Source organism: Lathyrus oleraceus, chromosome 7 (genome assembly GCF_024323335.1).
Source record: "Lathyrus oleraceus cultivar Zhongwan6 chromosome 7, CAAS_Psat_ZW6_1.0, whole genome shotgun sequence".
NCBI classification, from domain to species: Eukaryota; Viridiplantae; Streptophyta; class Magnoliopsida; order Fabales; family Fabaceae; genus Lathyrus; species Lathyrus oleraceus.
This window is the reverse complement of record NC_066585.1, coordinates 492,273,441-492,300,673: the sequence shown is the minus strand read 5'-3', so window position 1 is coordinate 492,300,673 and position 27,233 is coordinate 492,273,441. Positions and strand designations below refer to the sequence as shown.

At 35.9% G+C, this 27,233-nt stretch overlaps 1 protein-coding gene across 3 annotated transcripts in view; it reads left to right on the top strand.

The window, feature by feature from the left end:
• LOC127100338 (histone H4) overlaps positions 1-27,233 on the top strand; it is an 80,854-nt gene that overhangs the window by 45,365 nt on the left and 8,256 nt on the right. The window contains exon 2 of one of the 3 annotated variants that reach the window (XM_051037468.1): positions 14,573-14,611. In XM_051037468.1, the coding sequence (XP_050893425.1) occupies positions 14,573-14,611 (39 nt within the window). Of the gene's footprint in view, positions 1-14,506; positions 14,986-27,233 lie in introns of those variants that run through there. The other 2 variants (XM_051037470.1, XM_051037467.1) reach the window with 2 other exon arrangements.

Sequence of the window (27,233 nt, the reverse complement as noted above, 5' to 3'; positions counted from 1 at the left end):
TGCAAAATTAAACGAGATAATCACTTTGTATACATTCATGCTAGAATCATTACAAAGTTAAATTCTCATTTTCAAAACCTTTTTATACATTTTTCAACCACCTTTTTCAAACTAAAAAAACATAAATGATTGAGCAATTAAGAGCCCATGGATAACCATGGATACAAAGGGTGCTTACCCCTTCCCTTTGTATAAAGTACCTCCCGAACCTAAGAATCTAAATTAAGGTCTTTCCTGTTCTTTTCCGCCTTTCCTTATGGGATAAAAGAAAAGTCGGTGGCGACTCTTGCTAACCGCGACATTGCGATTACAAATCCAATAAGGTCCAGTTCACCGTATGACAGTATCTAAGAATGCGTTTTACGGCGTTTAAATGTGAATCCTTAGTAGTCGATTGATAACGAGCGCACATACACATGCTAAACATAATTTTTGGCCTAGATGCAGTAAGATATATAAGAGAACCAATCATATATTTATAATTTTTGACATTAACATCCTTACCACTTTCATTTCTTTCCAAGTTTCCATTTGTGGGCATTGGAGTCTCAATTGATTTTGCATCTTCCATACTAAATCTCATTAGCAATTCGTTGTAACATTTTATTTGACACACAAATGTCCCTTTGTTGAGTTTCTTGATTTGAAGACCAATGAAGTAATTCAACTCCCTCATGAAACTCATCTCAAACTCACCCTGCATAAGCTTAGAAAACTCCTTTATAAGTTACATGTTTGTTGAACCAAAAATGATATCATCGACAGAAACTTGAACTGGAAGAGTATGTTTTCCTTGACGTTTAATGAAAAGTGTAGTATCTACCTTACCCTAGAGTATCCTTGATCGCTTAAAAACTTACTAAGTCGCTCATACCAAGCCATAAGTGCTTGTTTGAGACCATACAAAGCTCGTTTTAGTTTGTAAATATGGTCAGGATACTCATGATTCTCAAAATCGGGAGGTTGAGCAACATACACTTCCTCATTAATATATCCATTAAGGAAAGAACTTTTCACATCTATTTGAAATAACGTGAAATCTTTGGAGCAGGAATAAGCTAGGAAAAGGTGTATAGCCTCGAGGCAAGTAATCAGAGTATAAGTTTTCTCATAATCGACTCTCTCCTTTTGATTATAACCTTGAGCCACTAGCTAGGCTTTGTTCCTAGTTATCACTCTGTTTTTGTCGAATTTATTTCTAAAAATACATTTGGTGCCAATAACTTGATGAGTTCTCGGATGAGGAACAATGTCCCAAACTTTGTTTATTTTAAACTAGTTTAATTTATCTTGCATGGTCATAAGTCAATGCTCATCAAGTAATGCATCTTTGGCGTTTTTAGGTTCAACTTGTGAAACGAATGCAAAGTTAGAATAAAAATTACTTATCTTGGAGCGTGTTGTCACTCCTTTGGTGATGTCTCCAAGTATATTGTGGATAGGATGATTTTTGGAGGTTCTCCAAGATAAAGGTAGATCGTCCATTGAAGTTGGACTTTCAATTTTCTCCTCTTCATAATTGCTATCTTCTTCTTTCTCATGTTCCACCGTTTTAGGTTGACCAATTCCTTCTTCAAGTTCTTTGAGAATGTTTTATGAAGATACACCTACATCATAAAAGTAAACACCTTTCCCGACATTTCTCGGATAAGATTCATGAAAAGTGACATGTACCCACTCTTCAACAATAAATAATCTTTTGTTATAAACACTATAAGCTTTGTTAAATTGAGAGTATCCAAGGAAGATATCTTCATCAGCTTTCACATCAAACTTACCAAGATTATCCTTTCCATTATTTAAAACAAAATATTTGCACCAGAAAATGTGAATATGTGATAGATTAGGTTTTCTACCCTTTAGTAGTTCATAAGGATTTTTGTCTAAAATAGAATGTATTAGTATCCTATTTAAGACAAAGCATGCCATGCTAATGGCATCGACCTAGAAATACTTAGGTAGATTACCCTCATTGAGCATAGTTTTAGCCAACTCCTCTAAAACATGCTTTTTGCGCTCCATAACACCGTTTTATTGTGGAGTTCTTGGAGCGGAGGAATTATTCTCACTTCCATGTTTATCACAATACTTCTCAAAGAGGCAATTTTCAAATTCTCCTTCATGATCGATTCAGATAATAACAATTTTCAAATTCATCTTATTTTGGGATAATCTTGCAAATTGTTTGGAAGTTGAAAAAGTCTCATATTTACTATACAAAAATATTTTCCCAAAAAAATCTTGAGTAATCGTCTACTATCATAAAAACATAGTAATGACCACTTATGCTTTTAGTCCTTGAGGGACTTAAGAGATCCATATGAAGAATCTCAAGAGGTCTCAAAGTTGAAACAATGTTTTTCGATTTAAATGAGACTCTTGTTTGCTTACCCATTTGACATGCATAACATAGATGATCTTTTGAAAACTTTATTTTTGGTAGACTGATTACTAAATCTTTTGAAGTCACTTTGTTTAGTAAATCAAAGTTGACATGAGCTAGGCGTCTATGCCATAACTAAGAGTCTTCACTCATGGTCACTAGACATTTAGTTCCTACCAAGGATATGTCATCTAAGTTAAGATTATAGGTGTTATTACAATCCTTCTTTTCATTACGTTCAAACAAGCAACAAGTATTTGTAAAAGTAACTTTAAAGCCCTTGTTGCATAGTTGACTAATGCTAAGGAGTTTATGTTTAAGACCATCAACTAACATAACATCAGAGATAGTAGTAGATGGGGGATTACCTAAACTACCTTTTCCAAGTATTTCTCCCTTGTCTTGTCTCCATAAGTAAAAAACCCTTATTCTTTGGCACAAAGTGTAGGTGTTTAATTGGCTGCATTATATGGTAAAACACTAGATGGTTACTAATGTCTTGATTGATGTCATGACATGTATGTGTGACTACAGTGTAGTTACTGCAGGACTAGCTAACACAGGATTTATTGAATGTCAAACTGGATGCTGTGACATTCATACCTGTCAACAGATACTAAGGAATAGAACAGCAGGTGTTCTGTTAGAATGTAGTATCTATTTCCAGTCTGGTTATCAAGGGAAGACCAGACCTGGCATAAGGCCTACTGACTGAATGTCAAACTGGATGTTATGACATTCATCATTGACAGCAGCTGCTGAAGATTAGACAGAGTGGGGTTCTGCTATACTTCAACATGTAACTTAGTTTGTTCTTCAAAAGAATAACAGAACTAACTTAAGGCCAATTGTGTAAATGTTAAGTTGGACACTTTGACATTTATTAATGTAAGCTTTCACTGTAGTATGGTCATTTTGATCATGTACAGGTCAGCAAAATTGTACAGTCTGTTTTCTGGAAAAACAGACTCAGCATATGGACCTTGATGTCAAGCTGAATGTCGTGACATTCATGCCTGACAGCATATGCTATATTGTAGGTTGTTCAGTTTTCTGTTTCAGCTTTTTCTCAGGCTATTCTTCAGGAAGTCAACAGCTTAGAGAAAAACCAGGAAATCAACAACCAATCTACATTCAATGAACCTAACAAATAGCCTATTTGTTAGTAACCTAAATGTTGAATTTATGGGAACTTGTGTGACCTTAAATTCAGGAGAATACAGGTGCAAAAGCCCAGGATACTGCAATATAAAAGGAAGGCGTTCCTTCATTCAGTTTCAGGGATTTTGAGGCGTGAAGATTTTGTGTGTCCATCATACTTCACTGCTGTATTTTTGTGAGTCTTGTATTAGACGTATCTTGTAAGCCAAGTCATTATCAAGTAGATGATAGCTTTGGCATAGGGTGTTCATTGAGTTGTAAGTGTTGTGTCACTCAAAGCTTTTAAGCGTGAGTGCTGTGTATCTTGATTAAAGCTGTGAAACACAATCAAGAGTTGTTTGAAGTGTGACTTCAACTTGTCTTTAATATTGTTTAAAGATAGTAATCACTGAGGTGATTGAGGGGGAGTGAGTAGGAACTCTGATCTTAGAGTAAGATTGAAATTGCATTGGGTAGGGATTAAGTGATAAGTTGTAAACGGGTGAGTTTAGCTTTGAATTGATACTACTAATAGTGGATTTCCTCCCTGGCTTGGTAGCCCCCAGACGTAGGTCATGTTGGACTGAACTGGGTGAACAATTACGTGTGTTATTTACTGCACTTACTGTTAAGATCTGCATAATCCCTGTCTGTGCAGAATTGGATGTCATAACAACCAGTGTGACATCCAAAGTCTGATAACTAGAATTTCAATTGGCATCAGAGCAGGCACCCTGCCTGTGAACTTCTGGGTGAGATCTAGGGAAGTTACTTTCTAGTACCATGGACAAGGAGTTAGGACACTCAAACAGACCACCCATGTTGGATGGCTCTAATTATGATGACTGGAAGCCTCGTATGATAGCCTTCTTAAGGTCTCTAGACAGCAAAGTCTGGAGAGCTGTCAACAAAGGATGGGAACATCCAATGAGGACAGGTGAAGATGGAGTCAGTGTGCAGATTCCTGAAGAAGAGTGGGACAAGGAGCAAGAGGCATTAGCTCTTGGAAATTCCAAGGCCTTGAATGCATTGTTCAATGGAATCAGCAAGAACATCTTCAGGCTGGTACACCACTGTGAACTAGCTAAGGAAGTTTGGGATACCCTCAAGGTAACTCATGAAGGTACTTCCAAGGTGAAGATGTCCAAACTTCAGATGCTGACCACCAAGTTTGAAAATCTGAGGATGAAAGAGGATGAGACTATTCATGACGTTCACATGAATATTCTTGAAGTTGCAAACACCTCTGGTGGACTAGGTGAGAAAATGGCTGAAGAGAAACTTGTAAGAAAGATTCTCAGGTCCTTGCCTAAGAGATTTGCTATGAAGGTCACAACCATAGAGGAGGCGCAGGACATCTGCAACATGAAGGTGGATGAACTCATTGGTTCCCTCCAAACCTTTGAAATGGGCTTGGGTGAGTATGCTGAGAAGAAGAACAAAAGCATAGCTTTTGTATCTAATGCTGAAGAGGAGTCAGAAGCAGGATATACTGGAGGTGATGAAAGTATATCAGAAGCCTTAGCCATGCTTGGGAGACAGTTCAACAAGTTCGTGAAGAAGATTGATCAAAGAGGTAGACCCAATGTCAAGAACATCCCGTCTGACATTAAGAAAAGATCAACTTTTGATGAGAAGTTCAATCACGGCAAGGGAATCCAATGTCATGGTTGTGAAGGGTATGGACACGTCAGAGCTGAATGCCCTACTTACCTCAAATTGCAAAATAAGGGGTTAGCTATCACATGGTCTGAAGGAGACTCTGAAAGTGAATCTGAAGGAGAATCTGCCAAACATGTCACTGCACTAACCAGTGTATGTGCCTCTGAAGATGACTCAAGTGTAGATGAACTGACCTTTGATGAACTTGCTGCAGCCTATAAGAAGTTGTGTTCCACCAGTGCAGAAGTGCGTGCACAAGGAAAAAAGCAAAAGAAACTCATCAAGGAACTGGAAGATGAGAGACAGATGCAACTATCTGTCATAGAGGGTCTAAATGGTGAGATAACCCTGCTGACCTCCAAGCTGGATCAGATGACTAAATCCATCAGAATGATGAATAAGGGAACTGACACCTTGGAGGAGATTCTAAAGGTGGGACAGCAGTGTGGAACCAAATCTGGCCTTGGATTTGGGAAAAGATCCTCAACTGAACACAAACGCCCAAAGGCTAAAGTTCAGAAGTTCAAGCGGAAGTCAAAGCCAATGTCTCAACATCGAGGAACTAGGATGAATGATCATCAGAAGAGGAAATACCAGGAGTGGAGGTGTCACCACTGTGGTAGGCTTGGTCATATAAAAGCCTTCTGCTACTGGATTCAAGGTTTCCCCAACCAAGCCTTGCATGTTAAGCCTAAGCATAAAACACATAAGCCCTATACTTCCATTAAGAAGCAACAATGGTATGCTAGGATAGCACACACTGCTCTAAGGGCCTCTTCCAGAGAAGACTGGTACTTTGACAGTGGATGCTCAAGACACATGACTGGTATGGAAAATCTACTGGTAGATATTCAACCTCACACTACCAGCTATGTGACCTTTGGTGATGGTGCCAAAGGAAAGATAAAAGGTGTGGGCAAACTGGATTGTTCTGGAGTGCCAAAACTGAATAATGTGCTGTTAGTAAGAGGACTAACTGCAAACCTCATCAGCATAAGTCAGCTGTGTGATCAAGGGTTTCATGTTCAGTTTACTAAGGAGCTATGCATTGTGACAAATGGTGACAATCATGAAGTTATGAGAGGAACCAGGTCCAAAGATAACTGCTACCTGTGGGAACCTGAAGTCTCAAACCTTTCCACAACATGCTCCTCAGCCAAGGAAGAACAGGATGTGAAGTTGTGGCATAGACGTCTTGGACATCTTCACTTACGGGGAATGAAGAAGATAATATCCAAGGAAGCTGTCAGAGGAATTCCAAAGCTCCTGATTGCTGAAGGAAGAGTCTGTGGAGAATTCCAGGTGGGCAAGCAAACCAAGATGTCACATCCAAAGCTGGGACATCCCACAACCTCCAGAGTTCTGGAACTGTTGCACATGGACCTAATGGGACCTATGCAGGTTGAAAGTCTTGGTGGGAAGAAATATGCATACGTGGTGGTGGATGACCATTCCAGATACACGTGGATAAGCTTCATCAGGGAGAAGTCAGATACATTTGATGTCTTCAAAGACCCGTGCATAAGACTTCAAAGGGAAAAGGACAGTTGTGTGGTCCGGATTAGAAGTGATCATGGTACGGAGTTCAAGAATTCCAAGTTTGATGAGTTTTGCTCGTCTGAAGGAATAAGTCATGAGTTCTCCTCACCTATAACTCCTCAGCAGAATGGAATAGTTGAAAGAAAAAATAGAACTATTCAGGAATCTGTCAGAGCAATGATTCATGCAAAGAAGCTCCCCATGCACTTCTGGGCTGAAGCAATGAACACCGCATGCTATGTTCACAACAGAGTCACCTTGAGAAAAGGAACCTCCTCCACTCTATATGAAATATGGAAAGGCAGAAAACCCACTGTGAAGTACTTTCATATCTTTGGAAGTAAATGCTACATTCTCACAGATCGTGAACAGAGAAGGAAGCTAGATCCCAAAAGTGATGAAGGTATATTTTTGGGATACTCCACAAACAGCAGAGCCTACAGAGTGTTCAACTACAGGACCAATGTCCTGATGGAATCCATAAATGTTATTGTGGACGATAAAGAGGAAGGAACCGATGTCATGGAGGATGTTGAAACATTCCTTGACAGTTCAACTGACAGTCCAGTCAAGTCTGAAGAAGTACAGGAACCTCCTCCTGAATGTGAAGTAGATGCAACCACCAAAGTGCCATCTATCAGAATTCAGAAAGACCACCCTAAGGATCTTATCATAGGGGATCCCACCAGTGGTGTAACTACCAGGTCAAGAGGAATAAACTCAAATTCCTGCTTTGTATCCAAGGTTGAACCAAAGAATGTGAAGGAAGCCCTGACTGATGAATACTGGATCACTGCCATGCAAGAGGAACTTGAGCAGTTCAAAAGGAATGAAGTCTGGGAGCTAGTTCCAAGACCTGAAGGGACCAACATCATTGGTACCAAGTGGATCTACAAAAACAAATCTGATGAGAAAGGAGTAATTACTAGGAATAAAGCAAGACTAGTAGCTCAAGGATATACTCAAGTAGAAGGGGTAGATTTTGATGAGACATTTGCTCCTGTGGCTAGACTTGAGTCCATCAGATTGCTGTTGGGGGTAGCATGCATCCTGAAGTTTAAGCTATTCCAAATGGATGTGAAGAGTGCATTCTTGAATGGCTACCTGAATGAAGAAGTCTATGTGGAACAACCTAAAGGGTTCTGTGATCCTAACCAACCTGAGCATGTATACAAGTTGAGGAAAGCCTTGTATGGGTTGAAACAAGCACCTAGAGCATGGTATGAAAGGTTAACCGAATTTCTGACCTCAAATGGATACAGAAAGGGTGGCATAGATAAAACCTTGTTTGTGAAGGATGAAGAAGGCAAAATCATGATAGCTCAAATCTATGTTGATGATATAGTCTTTGGTGGAATGTCAGAACAAATGGTTCAACAATTTGTTCACCAGATGCAGTCTGAGTTTGAAATGAGTCTAGTGGGAGAACTGACCTATTTCCTTGGAATGCAAGTAAACCAAATGGAGGACTCTATGTTTCTCTCCCAAGGCAAGTATGCCAAGAACATAGTTAAGAAGTTTGGTATGGATAATGCTAGGCACAAGAGGACTCCTGCTCCCACTCATCTGAAGTTAACCAAAGATGATGGAGGGCCTAGTGTTGATCAATGCCTGTATAGAAGCATGATAGGTAGCCTGCTGTACCTAACTGCAAGTAGACCTGACATTTCTTATGCAGTTGGAGTGTGTGCCAGATATCAAGCAGAGCCTAAGGTGAGCCACTTGAATCAAGTCAAACGGATCCTCAAGTACATCAATGGGACATGTGACTATGGGATGCTGTACTCACATGGGTCTGAGCCGGTCCTATCTGGGTATTGTGATGCAGACTGGGCTGGGAGTGCTGATGACAGAAAAAGCACATCAGGTGGATGCTTCTTCTTAGGAGACAACCTCATATCTTGGTTCAGTAAGAAGCAGAACTGTGTCTCTCTGTCCACTGCAGAGGCTGAATACATAGCAGCTGGAAGCAGTTGTTCCCAACTGGTTTGGATGAAACAGATGCTCACTGAGTACAATGTCACTCAAAATGTCATGACATTGTTCTGTGATAATCTCAGTGCCATCAATATCTCCAAGAATCCCATCCAACACAGCAGGACCAAACATATTGACATTAGGCACCACTTCATCAGAGATCTGGTGGAAGACAAGGTGATCACTTTGGAACATGTAGCCACGGAGCTTCAACTGGCTGACATATTTACAAAGGCTCTGGATGCTGCTCAGTTTGAAAACTTAAGGAGCAAACTGGGAATATGTCTCTCTGAGGCCTTATAGCAACCACTGATGTTTGGGATAAATTGTTTGATATCTCTGCCTATTAAACAATTTGTACTAGGCTATGATTGGTCACCAAATCATAGCTATGCTACCTGCAACAAGGGTGGTTACAGGAGGGCAAGGAGACACCCTACTGTGAGAAGGCCAAGGTATCTGCAGGAGTTCAAGGATGCTGTTCATGCAGGAGTGGTTATGGATGTCAGAAACAACATCATGGCATCTGATATGGTGGTACCTACTGTAAAGCAAAAGTGGGTGATTACTTGATCAAAGCTGTGAAGCAAGATCAAGTGGATGGTAACTTGGTTGAAACTGTGAAGTAAAACCAAGTCTGTAACTCTGTCGTTAGTCTCTGGTTATGTTGTTGGCTTTGGCAACATTTTTGACAAAAAGGGGGAGTAACCCCTGAACAAACAAAGTGGGTGTCTCTTCAACAGACACTCATGGGTCTCTACAACAGACTCTCAGGACGACAGATTCCTCCCCTGCAGTTATTGTGTGTGAAGTTTTTACTTAACTTCTGTATGTGTGTGCTGCTGTGTGAAGTTTTTATTTAACTTCTGTATGTGTGTGAGTGTGCTGCCACTCTGAGTGTATTAGCTAGTATTATTTCCTGCTAGGTGTGTGATTCCGCTGCTGTGAACTCTGTTATGGGGATCAAAGTGTTTTAGCCAAAAATTTGCCAAAGGGGGAGTTTGTAGGTGTTTAATTGGCTGCATTATATGGTAAAACACTAGATGGTTACTAATGTCTTGACTGATGTCATGACATGTATGTGTGACTACAATGTAGTTACTGCAGGACTAGCTAACACAGGATTTATTGAATGTCAAACTGGATGTTGTGACATTCATACCTGTCAACGGATACTAAGGAATAGAACAGCAGGTGTTCTGTTAGAATGTAGTATCTATTTCCAGTCTGGTTATCAAGGGAAGACCAGACCTGGCATAAGGCCTACTGACTGAATGTCAAACTGGATGTTATGACATTCATCATTGACAGCAGCTGCTGAAGATTAGACAGAGTGGGGTTCTGCTATACTTCAGCATGTAACTTAGTTTGTTCTTCAAAAGAATAACAGAACTAACTTAAGGCCAATTGTGTAAATGTTAAGTTGGACACTTTGACATTTATTAATGTAAGCTTTCACTGTAGTATGGTCATTTTGATCATGTACAGGTCAGCAAAATTGTACAGTCTGTTTTCTGGAAAAACAGACTCAGCATATGGACCTTGATGTCAAGCTGAATGTCGTGACATTCATGCCTGACAGCATATGCTATATTGTAGGTTGTTCAGTTTTCTGTTTCAGCTTTTTCTCAGGCTATTCTTCAGGAAGTCAACAGCTTAGAGAAAAACCAGGAAATCAACAACCAATCTACATTCAATGAACCTAACAAATAGCCTATTTGTTAGTAACCTAAATGTTGAATTTATGGGAACTTGTGTGACCTTAAATTCAGGAGAATACAGGTGCAAAAGCCCAGGATACTGCAATATAAAAGGAAGGCGTTCCTTCATTCAGTTTCAGGGATTTTGAGGCGTGAAGATTTTGTGTGTCCATCATACTTCACTGCTGTATTTTTGTGAGTCTTGTATTAGACGTATCTTGTAAGCCAAGTCATTATCAAGTAGATGATAGCTTTGGCATAGGGTGTTCATTGAGTTGTAAGTGTTGTGTCACTCAAAGCTTTTAAGCGTGAGTGATGTGTATCTTGATTAAATCTGTGAAGCACAATCAAGAGTTGTTTGAAGTGTGACTTCAACTTGTCTTTAATATTGTTTAAAGATAGTAATCACTGAGGTGATTGAGAGGGAGTGAGTAGGAACTCTGATCTTAGAGTAAGATTGAAATTGCATTGGGTAGGGATTAAGTGATAAGTTGTAAACGGGTGAGTTTAGCTTTGAATTGATACTACTAATAGTGGATTTCCTCCCTGGCTTGGTAGCCCCCAGACGTAGGTCATGTTGGATTGAACTGGATGAACAATTACGTGTGTTATTTACTGCACTTACTGTTAAGATCTGCATAATCCCTGTCTGTGCAGAATTGGATGTCATAACAACCAGTGTGACATCCAAAGTCTGATAACTAGAATTTCACAAAGTCAATGAATAAAGACATGTCACCCGTCATATGTCTTGAGCATCCATTATCGAGAAACCACATTTTCTCTGTACAGTCAAGACATTCAACCTATAGAATCAAACAAGAGAAATAGGTACCTAATTTTTATTGAATCCTTAAGAGTGATTGAAATCAAAGTTGCATTTAGGCAACAATTGAACAACACCTTTAGGAACAAACAATCTCCTAAACTTGTATTTTTCAATAGTATGACTTTTCTTGCAACAATAGTGACAAGAAAAGTTACGATGAGATGTACTTTTGCTATTTGAGTCCTTTTGAACATTTTTATACTTTTTATATGAAGGGTTCAAAGACCGTTCGTACTTTGATGGATCAATAGCAAATTCAATATTTGGGTTTAATGCTTTGTCCAAATGTGAGAATAAGATAATTCTGTTCATACCTCTTTTTATCAAATGTGACAAGTTTCACAACCAAACCATAAAAGTTTTTCATCCTCATTCATGTCTTTTTGAATATCTACCATAGATTTCTTAAGAGCTTCCATCTTATTTTTGGTTTCTAAAACTTTAGCTTCTAAGTCTGAAAATATTCTTTTGTGTGAAGTTAACCTCTTAAAAGCATATACGGATTCTCTCTGTAGATTTTCAAAAGCTTTTTGTAATTGAGAATAAGATAATTCATTAATAGAATCAAGCTTAGAAATACTTAGATTCGATGCATGTGTCGACCTGTACAAGTCATATGTCGACCTATGAAGGCAACACATCAAACAGAAGCTACATGCTTTAAAAACGAGGTACATGTGTCGACCTGTAACTCATATGTGTTGACACATAGGAATTGTTTTCTTCTATGTGCCGACCTATAACACGTATGCATCGACCTGTACACTGTTTTCCTCATAAAAACTTATTTTAATGCATGCAACCTTTTCTAACTCATTTCAAAATATTTTTATGCTTCCTAATGTTAAGATGCACATTAAGAATCAGAGGATACCGTCCAATATACATAAATGCTAAAGTATCCTAATTTTGACATCATACAAAATATATCTAACAGAAAGTTACACTCACATTTTCCTCAAAAACACGTCGAAGAATAAAGTTTTAATTCTTCACAAATGATAGGATTTTCTTGTCGGCGTTAATAGAGCTTCGTCCTGCTCTAAAACTTTCTTGTAGCCCTTGGAGTTTAGATTTCATCCCTTATTCACTTTCTTATAATGAGCTAAAGTCGTAAGCTATAACTTGCCTTAGCAATGCAATCCTCATTCAGTAGGCATGATCATTTGAGAAAATATCTTCTAGAAACAATTTTGAAAGATGAAAATGTAAAAAATATAAGTATGATATTCTTCTTGTTCAACTATATCAGTATGATATCATCTTTGTTGTTTCTAATGAATTTTTGTAAGATTTTTTTTAACATCATGCAAAATGAATTTAAAATTTCTATGATGAATGAGCTTCTTTATTTACTTAATCTAGAAATTCATCAAACAAAGATTTTTTTTTGAATAAATGAATTAAAATAAGACAAAAAGCTTCTCAAAAGACGTAGAATGCAAAATGTAGAATATATATCAACTTGCATGAGCACTTTCTATTACCTAGACAAATATGAGGGAATCAAATCGTTATAATAAAACAAGTACATAAGTATGAACAATTGTTTCTTTTATCCTAATGTTAGTCATTTTAATATCTTATTTATTTATTTTTGCACGTGTTAACATTTTCAAGCGAATCCTAAAGAATCAAACCACTATGCGATCAAACATATCATGAAGTACCTTATTATCATACAACACATGAGTTTATAATATCTTAAAGAGATGCATTGTATTGTATTTTCGTTGAATACTCTAATTTAGACTTTGTAAGTACTAGTAAAACTTGTCATTTGCTCTATCTCTAAAAAAACATGTGTTGAGTACGAGACATGCATAATTATCTTCGATACATAGAGTTTTGAAAATGTCATTGCCCAAATTTGACTAATAAATTTTGATATATACTCCATCCGTTCATTTTTAGATAAAAAATAAAATAAATGTAATAAATAATGAAGGATATTATAGATAAAAAAAGAATTATTATTTAAAAAGTAATAATAATAATTAACTCTTCTTGATATTTGTAAAAAATTAAAAAATATATTTAAAAAGGAACAAATGGAATACTTAGAAAAGGCGAGCATAAATAAGTTTTAAAATGTACTAGAGGAAATGATTTGAATATTTGTTAACATGCATCATTTTTTTCTATAGATTACAAAGTGCTATGAAGACGGAAAAAAAGATATTTAAGGCATGATTGATTCCCTTTATAAAAATAGTTTTTTAATTTTTGAAAATTAAAAAATTATTTGATAAATAGTTTTTAAAAGAGTGATATTGAAAACTGTTTTTGTTTTTTAGTTTTAAAAATTAAAGCTTGTAAAAGCTGTTTTGCTTTTGAATTTCTAAAACACCAAAACTGAAAACACGTGGGAAATTGTAAATTTTTATTAATGATATGCTTATAATTATATTGATTTGTTAAATATGAATTTGTAATAGAAAATATGTTTTTGTTGTGTTTATGAAGAATTCAACAAATGGAAAATATTGTGTTTACATAAGTGAACACATTTTAATTGGTTAAATATCTTCATGTCTATAACATGTAAATTATATATTTGTCTATTTTTTATTTTTTAATAAAATATAATTATTATTCTTTTGTGTATTTATTTTGTGATTACTATTATTATTTAATATAGATAATTATTTATCATTTACTTATAATTACACTATTTATTAGTTTAAAAATAAATCAATTAACGAATTTTTTCTTTTATCATCTCAAAAATAGTTTTACAAAATACAATTTCCAAATGAATTTTTACTTTTTTTTTCATTCTAAAAATAATTCTTAAAACTAATTTATAAAACAGTTTTTAAAAAAAATAATTAAAATTGAATCAAACAAATCACTTATTTTTATATTTTTTTATTCACCATAGCTCTCATTTCTATTTCTTTGGGCAATAAAACACAACAGAAAGAAAAGAAAACCCTGAAAACCCCAACCCGCCAAAATTTCCAAAATCACGACTCACGAGCGCCCAAACAATGTGGCAAATTGGATTACTAAATTCTTCCGCCACGTCATCGATCCGTTCTCAGTTTAATCTAATATCCAGACCGTACATTAACCTCCCATCAACGATCCAAAATATACATTCTCCCCCAATCCACCAACTAGATCTAAAACGATCTAAATAATCTCGTAAAATTAAAAAACCTATAAATAAAAACCCCACACAATAAACAATCACAGCAAATCCATTTCTTCATCATTCTTCATCAATTTGTTAATTACAGTCTGAAATCAAGATGTCTGGGCGTGGAAAAGGTGGAAAGGGTTTGGGAAAAGGAGGAGCAAAACGACACCGTAAGGTTCTCCGCGATAACATTCAAGGTATTACCAAGCCGGCGATTCGCCGTCTTGCTCGCAGAGGTGGAGTGAAGCGTATCAGTGGTCTGATCTACGAAGAAACACGCGGTGTTCTCAAGATCTTCTTGGAGAATGTGATTCGTGACGCAGTTACTTACACTGAACATGCTAGGAGAAAGACTGTTACTGCCATGGATGTTGTTTACGCTCTCAAGAGACAGGGAAGAACTCTCTACGGATTTGGGGGTTAGGGTTAGGCCTTCTGTTTTGATCTGTTTGCTGTTGGTTGTAAAAGCTGTTAATTATTATGGGATTGAAATATTACAGCAGTCTGGGAAAATAGTTTGTGTAGGATAGGTAAGTTATTATTTTGCTTTCAACAATTCTGTAATCTGTTAATTATAATTCCAGTATTGCAACCATATATTTTTGCTCTATATTTTCTAGTTATGGTTTTATTCTAGCTATGAATTTCGGATCTGTATCATTGTTTCTGTATTTATTTTTTAGCTTTTTAAATATAATGAACACCAACAAAAGATAGTTGGAGAAAATTATAAATGAATGAGTTTAGATGATGATGAGCATAATGACATACTTCAATTTTGTTGGGTAGGTACCGAATTGTATTTTTCTACTTCCCTTTACGTATCACAATGGTCCACTTAGGGTACGTTTTGTTGGAGTGTTTTTTGTTTTGTTTTGAGATGTGCTATTCCTAAAATGCATTTCCATACACCGTATCTACACAGTATAGGTAGAATGTTCTTGCACAGAAGTCAAAGTAGAATGAATTATTAAAAAATTAAAATGGAGAAAAAATATTTTCAATTAAATATATTTTATTCAATAATTTTTTATGAGGAGAGAAGTGAAGGTTAATCTAAATTTTTCTTGAATTTTTTTTTGATTCATTTAAAATTGAGACTTTTTTGGAGGGGAGAAGAGAAAGGAATTATAATAAAATATATTTTTAATTATATTAATAAAATTATCCTATTTTTTATATTAATTTTAAATTATCTATAATAAATATTATATATTAATTTGTCACTTTATTAAAAAAAATTGATATTTTTTTAAATTTTTATAATTTTTATTATTATGACTAAGCAATTTTTTTCAGTGTGTTTTTTATTAAAAAAAATTAATTATTATTTTTTAATAATTTAATTGTTTTATAGATTGTTATGTTTTATTAAATATTGATACTGTACTAAGTAAATAAAAATACATTTAATAAGAAAAGATTAGAAACAAAATACTTGATTACGAATAAATTGGACATAAAAGTTTTCAACGAAGGTTGTTTATGCTACACAAAAACATCCATTCTCTTCCGATCTTCGTTTGTTTGTTTGTTTTTATTTCCATTTTGAAATAGTACATCATACTCCATCTCTTTGAGAGCCATATAGTGTTTAATTGTAATTTTTTATGTCGAAACAAGTTATTATCTCGAATCGTTGAAGGAGTATATCTCAATAGAAATTTTTATTTAGGTTTAATTTTGCAATGTTAGCAAATTTATGTATTTTGAGTTTTGCTTGAGAAGCAAACAAACTCAAATGTATAAATAGAGAGTAAGTCATATATTATATACAATTGAATAACTTGCAGTTGTAAAGAATAAAATCTCAGTTTGAGAGTAGAGAGAAGCTCTGCAGAAAACATTTTCTTCTTCCCTTATTTTTCTCAAACCTTAATTTCTTTCTTCTCCAATTTTATCTTTCCTTTCTTCTTCCATTAACAATTGTGCAGCGAGAATAATCTTGCAACCAATGTTGGTTGATTCACTCGAGTGAAGAGTGAAGAACAAGAGGAATTCGATAGGTGTGATTGAATCTTATTTATTAAGATTGCAACGGAATTCTCCATAGATTTTGGTGAATTTCCAATATATCGTATCTAGAGCACTGGTTGAGCGATTCGTGCAAAGCAAAACACAATGGTGATGAATCATCTGAACATGCATTTTTCGGCGAGTCTCCAAATTATGAAGAATCATAATTTTGAGAATTTGTGCAAGCAGATAAATGTTGTCTTTTTTTATCACGATCTTTAGGATCTTGTGAAGGAGGGAGTGACGCCGCTTACAACAAACGTGACAGATGAAGAAAATGTTGCACATAAAGAATTGAAGAAGAAAGATTATAAACCTCTCTTTATGATCCATCGATGCGTTGATGCAAACAAATTCGAAAAGGTTAATAATGTTGAATCAGCGAAAGAAGCATGGGAAATTATGGAAAAATCATTTGGAGGCGCAAAAAAGGTAAAGTAAGTGAGGTCACAAACTCACAAAAGAACGTATGAATTGCTTCATATGGAAGACAATGAAGGAATACATGATTTTTTCACTAGGGTTACAAAACTGGTGAATCAAATCAAGGTATGTTGAGAAATGTTGACATCAAGATCCGTTGTTGCAAAGATCTTGAGGTCATTAACTCCAAAGTTCGACCATGTGGTAGTATCCATATAAGAGTCGAAAGATTTGTCAACATTGACAAAAGAAGAGCTTCAATGGATGCTTGAATCACATGAACAAAGGGTGACTGAAAGAGCCGCATGCGCAATTAGCAAGAGAAAAGAAAGGTAAAGAAAAGTGGCTCGATAACAAAGGTAGATGAGGCTACAACAATTCGATTGTTCGAAATCAACAAGAAGAAGGGTGATAAAATCAGAGAAAGTCCCCATACCAAAGCAACCAAAGAGGTGGTGTTGCAGGTAGAGGAAAAGGTGATAGTTAAAAAGCTGACAAAACTTGCATTCAATGTTTCAATTGTCTGAAGTATGATCACTACTAAAGTGATTGTCTTGAAAAACAAAAGAATCAGGAAACTGATGCAAAGTTTGCAAAGCATGAAGAAAAAGAGACGTTGTTGATGCTCACAACAAGATTTGAAGAAAGATTTCAGGATCAATGGTACTTGGACTCAGGATGCTCATCACACATGGCTGGTAGGAAAGATTGGTTTATCAACATGAAACCCTCAATGAAGAACATGGTAAAATTTGAAAATGATAATACTCTAGCAACTGAAGGTATTGGTGATGTTCTGATTATGAGGAAAGATGACAGGAGGTCAGTAATTTCTATTGTATTGTATATACTAAACATGAAAAATAATTTGCTTAGCATAGGGCAATTGGTCGAAAAGAACTACAAAGTGTCGATTGAAAACAAGATGGTGAGAGTTCTCAACTCGGGTGGAAGGCTAATCTTGAAGGGTCTAATGTCTCAGAATAGAACCTTCAAGATTGAACTTAATATGCTGGAGCACATGTTCCTTACAACTGCAACTAGCATGGATGAATGAATATGACACTATAGACTTGGACATCTTAATTTCAAAGACATTAGAGATCTAAAAAGAAGAAATATGGTTTCAGAGTTATCGGAAATCAACATTCCAAATGAAATGTGTGAGGAATGTGTGCAGGCAAAACAACACAAGAACAACTTCAACAAGGATGCAAGAAGCAAGTCGAAGGCAATCCTTGAAGTCATATACTTTGATGTCTGTGGACCTATCCAGGTGGATTTGATTGAAGGTAACAAATACTTTACACTTTCATAGACGATTTCAGTCGAAAAATATGGATTTACCTGATCAAGAAGAAAAATGAAGTGATCGAGGTATTTTCCAAGTTAAAATCTATGTTGAAAAGACAAAGTGGTCGAAAGCTCAAGATTCTAAGGACTGATGGTGGTGGAGAATATGTTTCGAAAGACTTCGACATGTTATGTGAGAAAGAAGGGACAATGCATGAGGTGGTGCCACCCTACACTCCACGACATTATGGAACTGCAGAAAGGAAGAATAGAACCATCATGAATATGGTAAAAAGTGTGTTGAAAGGAAATCATCTACCCAAATAATTATAGGGAGAATATGTGTCACAACAACATATATTTTGAAAAAATGTCCAACGAAGAAGCTAGATGGAATCATGCTAGAAAAATGTTGGTCTGGTATCAAGCCTAGCTTGAGTCATCTGAAAGTATTTGGATCAATAACACATACACATATTCCATATCAGTTGAGAAGAAAACTTGATGACAAGTTGAGTCAGATGATCCTAATAAGATATCATTGAATTGGAGGTTACAAGTTATTCGACCTAGGGAACAAGCAAGTATTGATCAACAAGGATGTGATCATTGATGAGCTTAAGGAATGGGATTGGGCTGAAAATGTCAAGAAAGATTCAATGAGAATCTTATGTGAAGAACTAACAAGTGAAGTTGAAAGAGAAATTCAACAAGAAGAAGTCGGAGGTCAAGCAGGCACAAGCAGACCTCAAAGCACAAGACACATGTATGTAAGGTTGCAATAATGTATGATTACATCAGATGATGTGGTCGATAATGAAGGTGAGCTGATACACTATGCTTTCTATGTAGATGTTAAACCAGTCAATGCAGTTGAAGCATTGGAGATTTGAAGTGGGTGAAACCAATGAATGAGGAACTCGAGTACATCAAAGTGAACAACACTTAGTCACTTGTCACATTTCCTCAATGCAATAAGGAAATCAATGTAAAGTGGGTATACAAGGTAAAGTTGAATCCCAAAGGTGAAGAAACTCGACACAAGGAAGGAATCGACTTTGACGAAGTTTTTGCACCTGTTGCTAGGATCGCAACAACTAGGTTGGTTGTTGGTCTAGCAAACATGAACAACTAGTACATATGTCAGATGGGTGTGAAATGTGCATTCCTGAATGGTCCCTTAGATAAAGAAGTGTATGTTGCACAACCAGCTGAGTTTGTGAAACATGGCAAAGAAAACAAAGTCTATAGGATGCATAAACCCTATATGGACTTAAGCAAGCTCCAAGAGCTTGGAATAAGAAGATAGACAATTTCCTAAGGGAGATTAATTTGTGAAGTTCACAACTTAGCATATAGTATATGTAAGAAGAAACAATAGTGAGTTGCTTATACTATGTCTCTATACCGATGACCTGTTGATAACAGTAAGTTGCAAGAAGGAGATCGAAGATTTCAAACATGACCTAAGTGAGGAGTTTGAAATGTCAGACTTGGGAAATCTCTCACATTTCCTTGGCATCGAATTCTACAAGAGTGGTAGAGGCTTGATGATGCACCAAAGAAGATTTGCAGGAGAAATACTTAAGAGATTTTAGATGCAAGATTGCAACCCAACTGAGCCAAGATTGTAAATTTCGAAAGACACAAATGAAGATGATGTCGATCCAATGCATTACAAAAGACTCATTGGATCACTTTGATACCTTTGTCACACAAGGTCTGATCTAGCATACAGTGTATGTATGATGAGTAGATTCATGCAGAAACCAAATGTATCACACCTAGCAGTGAGAGAGAGGATACTAAGGTATCTGAAAGGAACTCTCGACTATGACATTTTGTATCCTTCAGCTGATGAAGGCAAAAATACAAGTTAGTGGGATACACCAACTCAAGTTGGTGTAGTGATGTTGAGGATAGAAAATCCACAGTTAGTTATGTGTTTATGCTAGGTGGTGCACCAGTTGCTTAGAGTTCAAGAAAGGAACCAATAATAACATTGTCGTTATGTAAATCAGAATACATATATGCTTCTCTCTGTGCATGTCAAGCAACATGGATGGTGAATTTGGTCGAAGACATTACAAGGAAGAATTATGGAGCAATTACCATGAATATTGACAACATGTCTGTTATCAATCTGACAAAGAACCCGATAGGGCATGGACGAAGCAAGCACATCGAAATGAGGTTACACTATCTTCGAGAGCAATTAGCAGGAGAAAAACTGAACTTGGAATACTGCAAAATTGAGAATCAGATTGCAAATATTATGACGAAAGGAATGCAGGTCGAAGTGTTTAAAAAGCTAAGGTCCATGATGAATATAGATAATTTAGACACGGTGAATTATGTGGTGTATTGAATTGTAATTCCTTGCGTCGAAGCATATTGCTCGACAGAAGCAAGGAAATGTCTAACTGTGTAAATGTCGAAACATCGAACAAGCGTACCTCAATAGGAATTTCAACTTAGGTCTAATTTTATAGTGTTAGTAGAATTACGTATTTTGGGCTTTACTTGAGGAGAAAGCAAACCCAAATGTATAAATAGGGAGTAACCTTTATCGTTGTATACAATTGAATAACTTGTAGTTGCAAAAAATAAAATCTCACTTTGAGAGTAGAGAGAAGCTCTGCAGAAAATATTTTCTTCTTCCCCTATTTTTCTTAAACTCTAATTTATTTCTTCTCCAAACTTATATTTTCTTTCTTCTTCCATTAACAAATGTGCAGCAAGAATAATCTTGCAATCAATGTTGGTTAATTCACTCGAGTGGAGATTAAAGAACAAGAGGAATTCAATAAGTGTGATTGGATATTGTTCATCAAGATTGCAGCGGAATTCTCCATAGATTTTTGTGAATTTCCAACATACAATACAACCTCACTTTAGACTGAACATCTGATGTATTGAACAAAATCAATGTTTAAAGTCTGCAAAAAAGAGCATATAAAAAATAATTCTTACACTCCAACTTACTTATAATAATATACATACAAGGATTGTAATAACGTCTAAAAATTTAATTGATTGTGATTCATATTTAACCAGTTTTAATTTTTCACTTATTGCATATATTCTTTTGAAGTCCAAATAGACTACTTATCAGTCACAATTTGTGCTTTAGTTATTATCATTTTAACAGGTGAAAGTAGACGAGTTATTCGCATTTTTCATATAGTTTGAGTGATTTATATGTCTGTTTCTTTAATTTCGTATTTATCTATGTTTTAATCATTCCTGATATTTTTGATCTTTTTGGGGAGATTAACGTGTTTTGTAGGTCGGAGGAAGTCAATGACATGGTTGGAAAAGGAACACGGAGAATTTTCAGAAAAATTGGAAAAGTCTATTTTTCAACATGTTTTACAGCATGATATACATGTGGTATTTTGATTATAACATGAGCGTCATAACTCGGAATGACGTAGGACCAGCGGAAAATGAAAGCTAACATTCACGGCTACAACTTTCATGAAGATCTCAAAGGCTAATTTATAATTGTATGTTCGTACGCGTAATGCTAAGACATTATGTGTATTGCCTTATCCTCATATGCGTATGATACGAGTACCAACGGAAGGAAGGAAAAAATGAGCTTATACCCTTACGCGTAACAGGGAAGGCATTACGCGAAATGACATGCCTCGAACAAGGCATTACACGTAACAAGAAAGGCATTACATGGAATGACATGCCTGGAACAGGGCATTACGCGTAACAGGAAGGCGTTACGCGTAATGAGGCCAAAAAAACTCATGAAGTCCAAAACATGTCTATTTAACCTGGAGACACGATTTTTCGAGGGTTGGACGATTTTGGAAGGCAAAAACATGTTTTAAAGGCTGGAGAACTCAGATTTTGAAGGTGAATTCATATTTTCAGGAGCTTTTTTCGATTGAAGATCAATTAATCTAATTTTTTTGTAATTGAAACATTCTTTATCATGTTTTATTTTATTTTTCTGAGTAGCTAAATTCCTCAATACTATGGGGGTGTCCCTGATTCAGATTTGTAATGACCTCAAATTTCTCTTTGCAATGACAATTTTATTTTATCATATTTGATTTATTCTCTTGATTGTTTTAACACTTTCTTTGTCGGAAAAACAAAGTTTGATTTATGAGTAACAATTAAGCTGGACCACAATTGTTTATGATCTGCTTGAGAATATTTTATAGTAGATATTACCTAGGACTAGGAATAACCTATAAGAGCCGAATTATTCTTGATAAGTTAATGCCTAATTTTATTCATACTTTTCCATGGACATAGGAGTTAAGTTGAATGATTAAATGTTTTCTCACCAAGGACTTAGGAGTAAACACTCATAAGAACCGATAATCAATCATCTGGAATCTGTTGTTGCATTGTGAGTTCAGAGTCGTCACAGAATTGAATCATACACTATCTCTAACATATTACTCATATTTGTCTAAATCGTCAATTACTTTGTTTACTTTATCTGCAGTTATTCTCACAACTCAACCGATCAATCCAAAACTCCAAAGACTTTTGTTTAACTAAAATTAATCCAGAACTATGTATCATCAAGCAGTCCTTGAGATCGATACTGGGGATTTCCCCTCTTATTGCTACATTGGCAGATTAGTACACTTGTTTTTGGCGCCGTTGTCGGGGACTGCCAAAGATAATAGAGTTCATAGATATATTTCAATTAAAATTTTATTGCTCTGCAGCTAAATTTTTTATTTTCAATTTTTATTTTTATCTTTATTTTTGTGGCTACTTTTTGTTATTACTAATATTTGTCTAGTCCTGTTATGCGAGGAAAGCCCTCAAATGACTTTACTTTTGACGCAGAACCTGAAAGAACTTTGCACGCCAGGCTCCGACAAGCTAGGAAAGAAAGGATGGCCGCCTCCGAAGCAGAAATTTATGAGCACTCAGATAAAGAATCCGACAGAGAGAGAGAAGATCCAATTATGGCTGAACAACAAGAAATACTTCTTGGAGATTATTGAGGAGCAAATTCCCCATTGGGACGTTTTACTATAGTGAATCAACTAGTGAATGTTCCAAATTTTCAGTTGCACCCAACAACTATCTGTCAGCTTTAGAAGAGGCCTTTTACAGGGAAAATAAATGAAGATGCAATTAAATATCTGCGAAGGTTTCTTACTATGAGCACTACTTTGAATGTTTCCGTTCACTCTAGTTGAAGACACCGAAGAATGGTTTTATTCATTGTCAATTGGAGGTATTACTACGTGGGAACAAATGGAAACAACTTTTCTGAATGAGTACTTTCTTGCTTCGGTTTATATTCGAAAAAGATATGATAGTGTGAATTTTAAGCAGAAGGAGGGGGAATCACTGGGTGATGCATACAAGAGATTTTGAAGGTTACTGGTTGCGTGCCCGACTCATAATTTGGATCAGATTGAACATATGAAAATGTTTATAAATGGCCTCAGATTGAAGACTAAGCAACTTATTAATACAGTTGTCGATGGCTCAGTCAACTTTACAACAACCACTAATATCAATAAGATCATAGAAGCCATTGATGCAAATGAACATCTAGAGTTATATGACCGAAGTGTGAGTAAACCAGGTGTGATTGGTTTGAAAGTTGAAAATCAGGGTGTGAAGACGGAAGACCAAGTTGTTGATAAATTTGTGAGAAGACTTAAGGTTATGAATATAGGTACTCGATAAGTAGCCCAAGTCTGTTCAAGCTGTTATTTGTGAGATCTGTGGGGGACCCCATTTTTCCATGTAGTGTGTTGCAACCGCACAACAAATTGAAGAGATCAAATTTCTGAAGCAAAATAACCCTTATTCTAACACTTATAATCCAGGCTGGAAGAATCATCCAAATTTCTCCTGGAAAGATTAACAGGGGAATATTCAAAAGCAGGGTCCCATTCAATATTAGAACCAACCACAATAATATCAATAACAACAATAGTATCCACCACAACAACAACAATATCAACAACAAGCACCCCAAAAGGCCATTTGGGAACTTGCCATTGAAAATATGACTGCTCAAAATTCCCAGTTCCAAGAAGAAACAAGAAATAATAAGAGGAACACTACCGCTTCAATCAAAAATCTTGAAGTTCAGATGGGTCAGATAACACAATAACTCACAAATAAAGCTCAAGGCACCCTTCAGAGTGCAACAATACAAAATCTAAGACATCATGAGAATGTTAATATTGTCACAACGAGAAGTCAGAAGGTTGCTAAAGATGAAGAAGAGAACAAATCATGACCATGTCATAGAGGTAGATCTGGAAGTGAGGGAGAATAAAAAAGAACCAGAAGAAGTTAGACACCTTAAAGACAATTGAAGAGAAAAATAAAAATAAGGCTAAACCGGTGATTAAGTTACCTTACCCTCAGAGAGTGAAAAAGAAGGATACAAAAGAGGAAGACTTTGAGAAATTCATCATAATGTTCAAAAAGTTAGAGATCAATATGCCTTTTTTGAAGCACTCGAGCAAGTACCCATGTACCAAAAATTCATGAAAGAGGTAATCTCTAGAAAGAGATGAATAGGAGATAGGTCGGTAACCGTTAATGAAAAATGTAATGCAATATCACAGAGTAGGAGAATCCCAATCAAGCAGAATGATCTTGGACCTGTCACAACCCCATGCACTATAAAAGACAGGATTTTCAAAAAATTACTTATTGATTCAGGAGCTAGTGTGAGTCTGATGCCATTGTCAATCTATCAAAGGCTTGGTATTGGAAAAGTCAGCGATACATGGACAAATTTGAAATTTGCGTATCACTCCATAAAGAATGCATATGGGATAACGGAAAATGTACTGGTGACAATAGAGGAATTTAGCTTTCCTGTTGATTTTGTGATCATGGACATATCTAAGGATGAAGAGACACCTATCATTTTGGGTCTACCATTGATGCAGACAAGTCAATGCAATTTCAACATAGAACACGGTACTGACTTTAAAAGTTTATGATGATGAAATAACCTTGAATGTGCTTGAAAAGAGGAAGCTAGAGGTAGAAAAAGAAAATCACTATCAAGTAGGCATGATTAGGACAAATGTGAAAGGCAAAAGTAACATGCCAACTTCAGAAAAAGTCTCAAAAAGGCCATCTCAACTGGTATCACCTCCATTAGCAACCCTGAGCGGAAAAGCTCTTATTTCCATTCCAAAAGCCATGAGAGAGAAGAGAAAGCAATGTCGAGGTAAGGATATTGAAGTTAGAAGTGACTTGTGGCACAAAGTAGCCCATTTCTATGAAAAAGAAGATTTCTTGATTTTGGAAAAGACAAGCAACAAGATGTGGAAGCTGAAGTATCCCCCATAACAAAAGGGAACGGGCGTTAAGCTAATGACGATATAACGTTGCTTGGGAGGCAACCCAAGGAAAGTATTCATAATTTTTATTTTATAGTTTCAATTTTATATTAATTTCTAAGTTTTATTTGCTTTAAGTTGGTTTATTTTCGGTTGTTTACTTTCATCTAGTAATATGATACTGGTAGCTTTAGTGGTTGTCTGAAAAGTACCCAAACGGAAGGCATGTATGACCTCTGTGCATGTTAACTCGCCAAAATATATTTTATATACTTCTAAACGATTTGTTTGGTTTAATTAAGTTGGTCTGAAAGTTGAGCAGGTTTACCATAACTGATTGAGAAGCCACATCGAGCAAGAGGTACTGTGGAGGTTGTCAGCTTTACCCAACATGGTGAGAGAAGAAAAAGTCAAACACATTGTATATCATAAGAGAGCATTCAGGTATGTCTTTATCATTAAGAACTTGCGTACGTTCTTTTCTTATTTCGGTTGCATAATTACACACACTGAGGCACGTTTTTTTTACCCCTGTGCTTTTATAGCCACCGTTTTTATTATTATCCATTATCAACCCCATTTGAGCCTTTACCCATTTGTTTATTTTAAAAACCACATCATATGAACCCATGGCCCAAACACTTCCTCACCATGTTCATAGTATTTAAGTGAGTTGTCAGATCTATGTTCATTCTAAGTTTGGGGTTGTTGTTAGGACAACAACCTTTAAGTTTGGGGTAGTTGTGCAACATTAGTATAAATGAGGGCACCTGATGATTGAACAAAAAAGAAGAAGAAAAAGATGGAAATTTGAAAAATTAAATTGAAAAAGGTAAAATAAAAATAATTATCAGGGCACTCGAAAGAAGGAGAAGTCAGCGGATATTGAAAATAAAGACAAATCCAACAGTTAAATCCTCGATAACATTGATCCTAAAGGACTAGTGCAAGAAAGAATTCTAGCACTGATCCATTAGAATAAGCATAGTATAGATAACGATCATATTAACTCTGAACTTCAGCCTACTTTTCCAAAATTATCGCACCTTAACCTTAGCCCATTACAACCATAAAGACCTCAAAGAGTGCGTGTATCGTGCACCTTGTCATCAAAAAGAGAATTTATTCTAGTTTATGGTATGATATTGCGTACTATGAATTTTGAGTGTAAAACACATTAACACCCGAGAGATTTGGTGAGAGTGTGAATTGTGATGACAGGTGAAACAGTACTTTCAAGTGAAGGTGTGACCAATTAATTGAGCTCGGTAATCCAGTAAAAAACTGAAGGTAGCAGCAAATTAGAGCACTGGAAGATCTTAGAGGTATTGTGGTACCTGGAAAAAAAATTATTTTATTTGGGAGTGACATGAGTTCTTTGTACTTAAAGTTGCTTGAGGACAAGCAACAAGCAAAGTTTGGGGTTGTGATCAGTCACCATTTATGTTATAGTTATTATCATTTTAAAAGGTGAAAGTAGGCGAGTTATTCACATTTTTCATATAGTTTGAGTGATTTATATGTCGGTTTCTTTAATTTCGTCTTTATTTATGTTTTAATCATTCCTGGTATTTTTGATCTTTTGGTAAGATTAACGTGTTTTGTAGGTCGGAGAAAGTCAATGATATGGTTGGAAAAGGAACACGGGAAATTTTCAGAAAAATTGGAAAAGTCTATTTTTTAGCATGTTTTACAGCATGACATACATGTGGTATTTTGATCATAACTAGAGCATCGTAACTCGGAATGACGTGGAACCAGAGAAAAATGAAAGCTAACATCCATGGCTACAACTTTCATGAAGACATCAAAG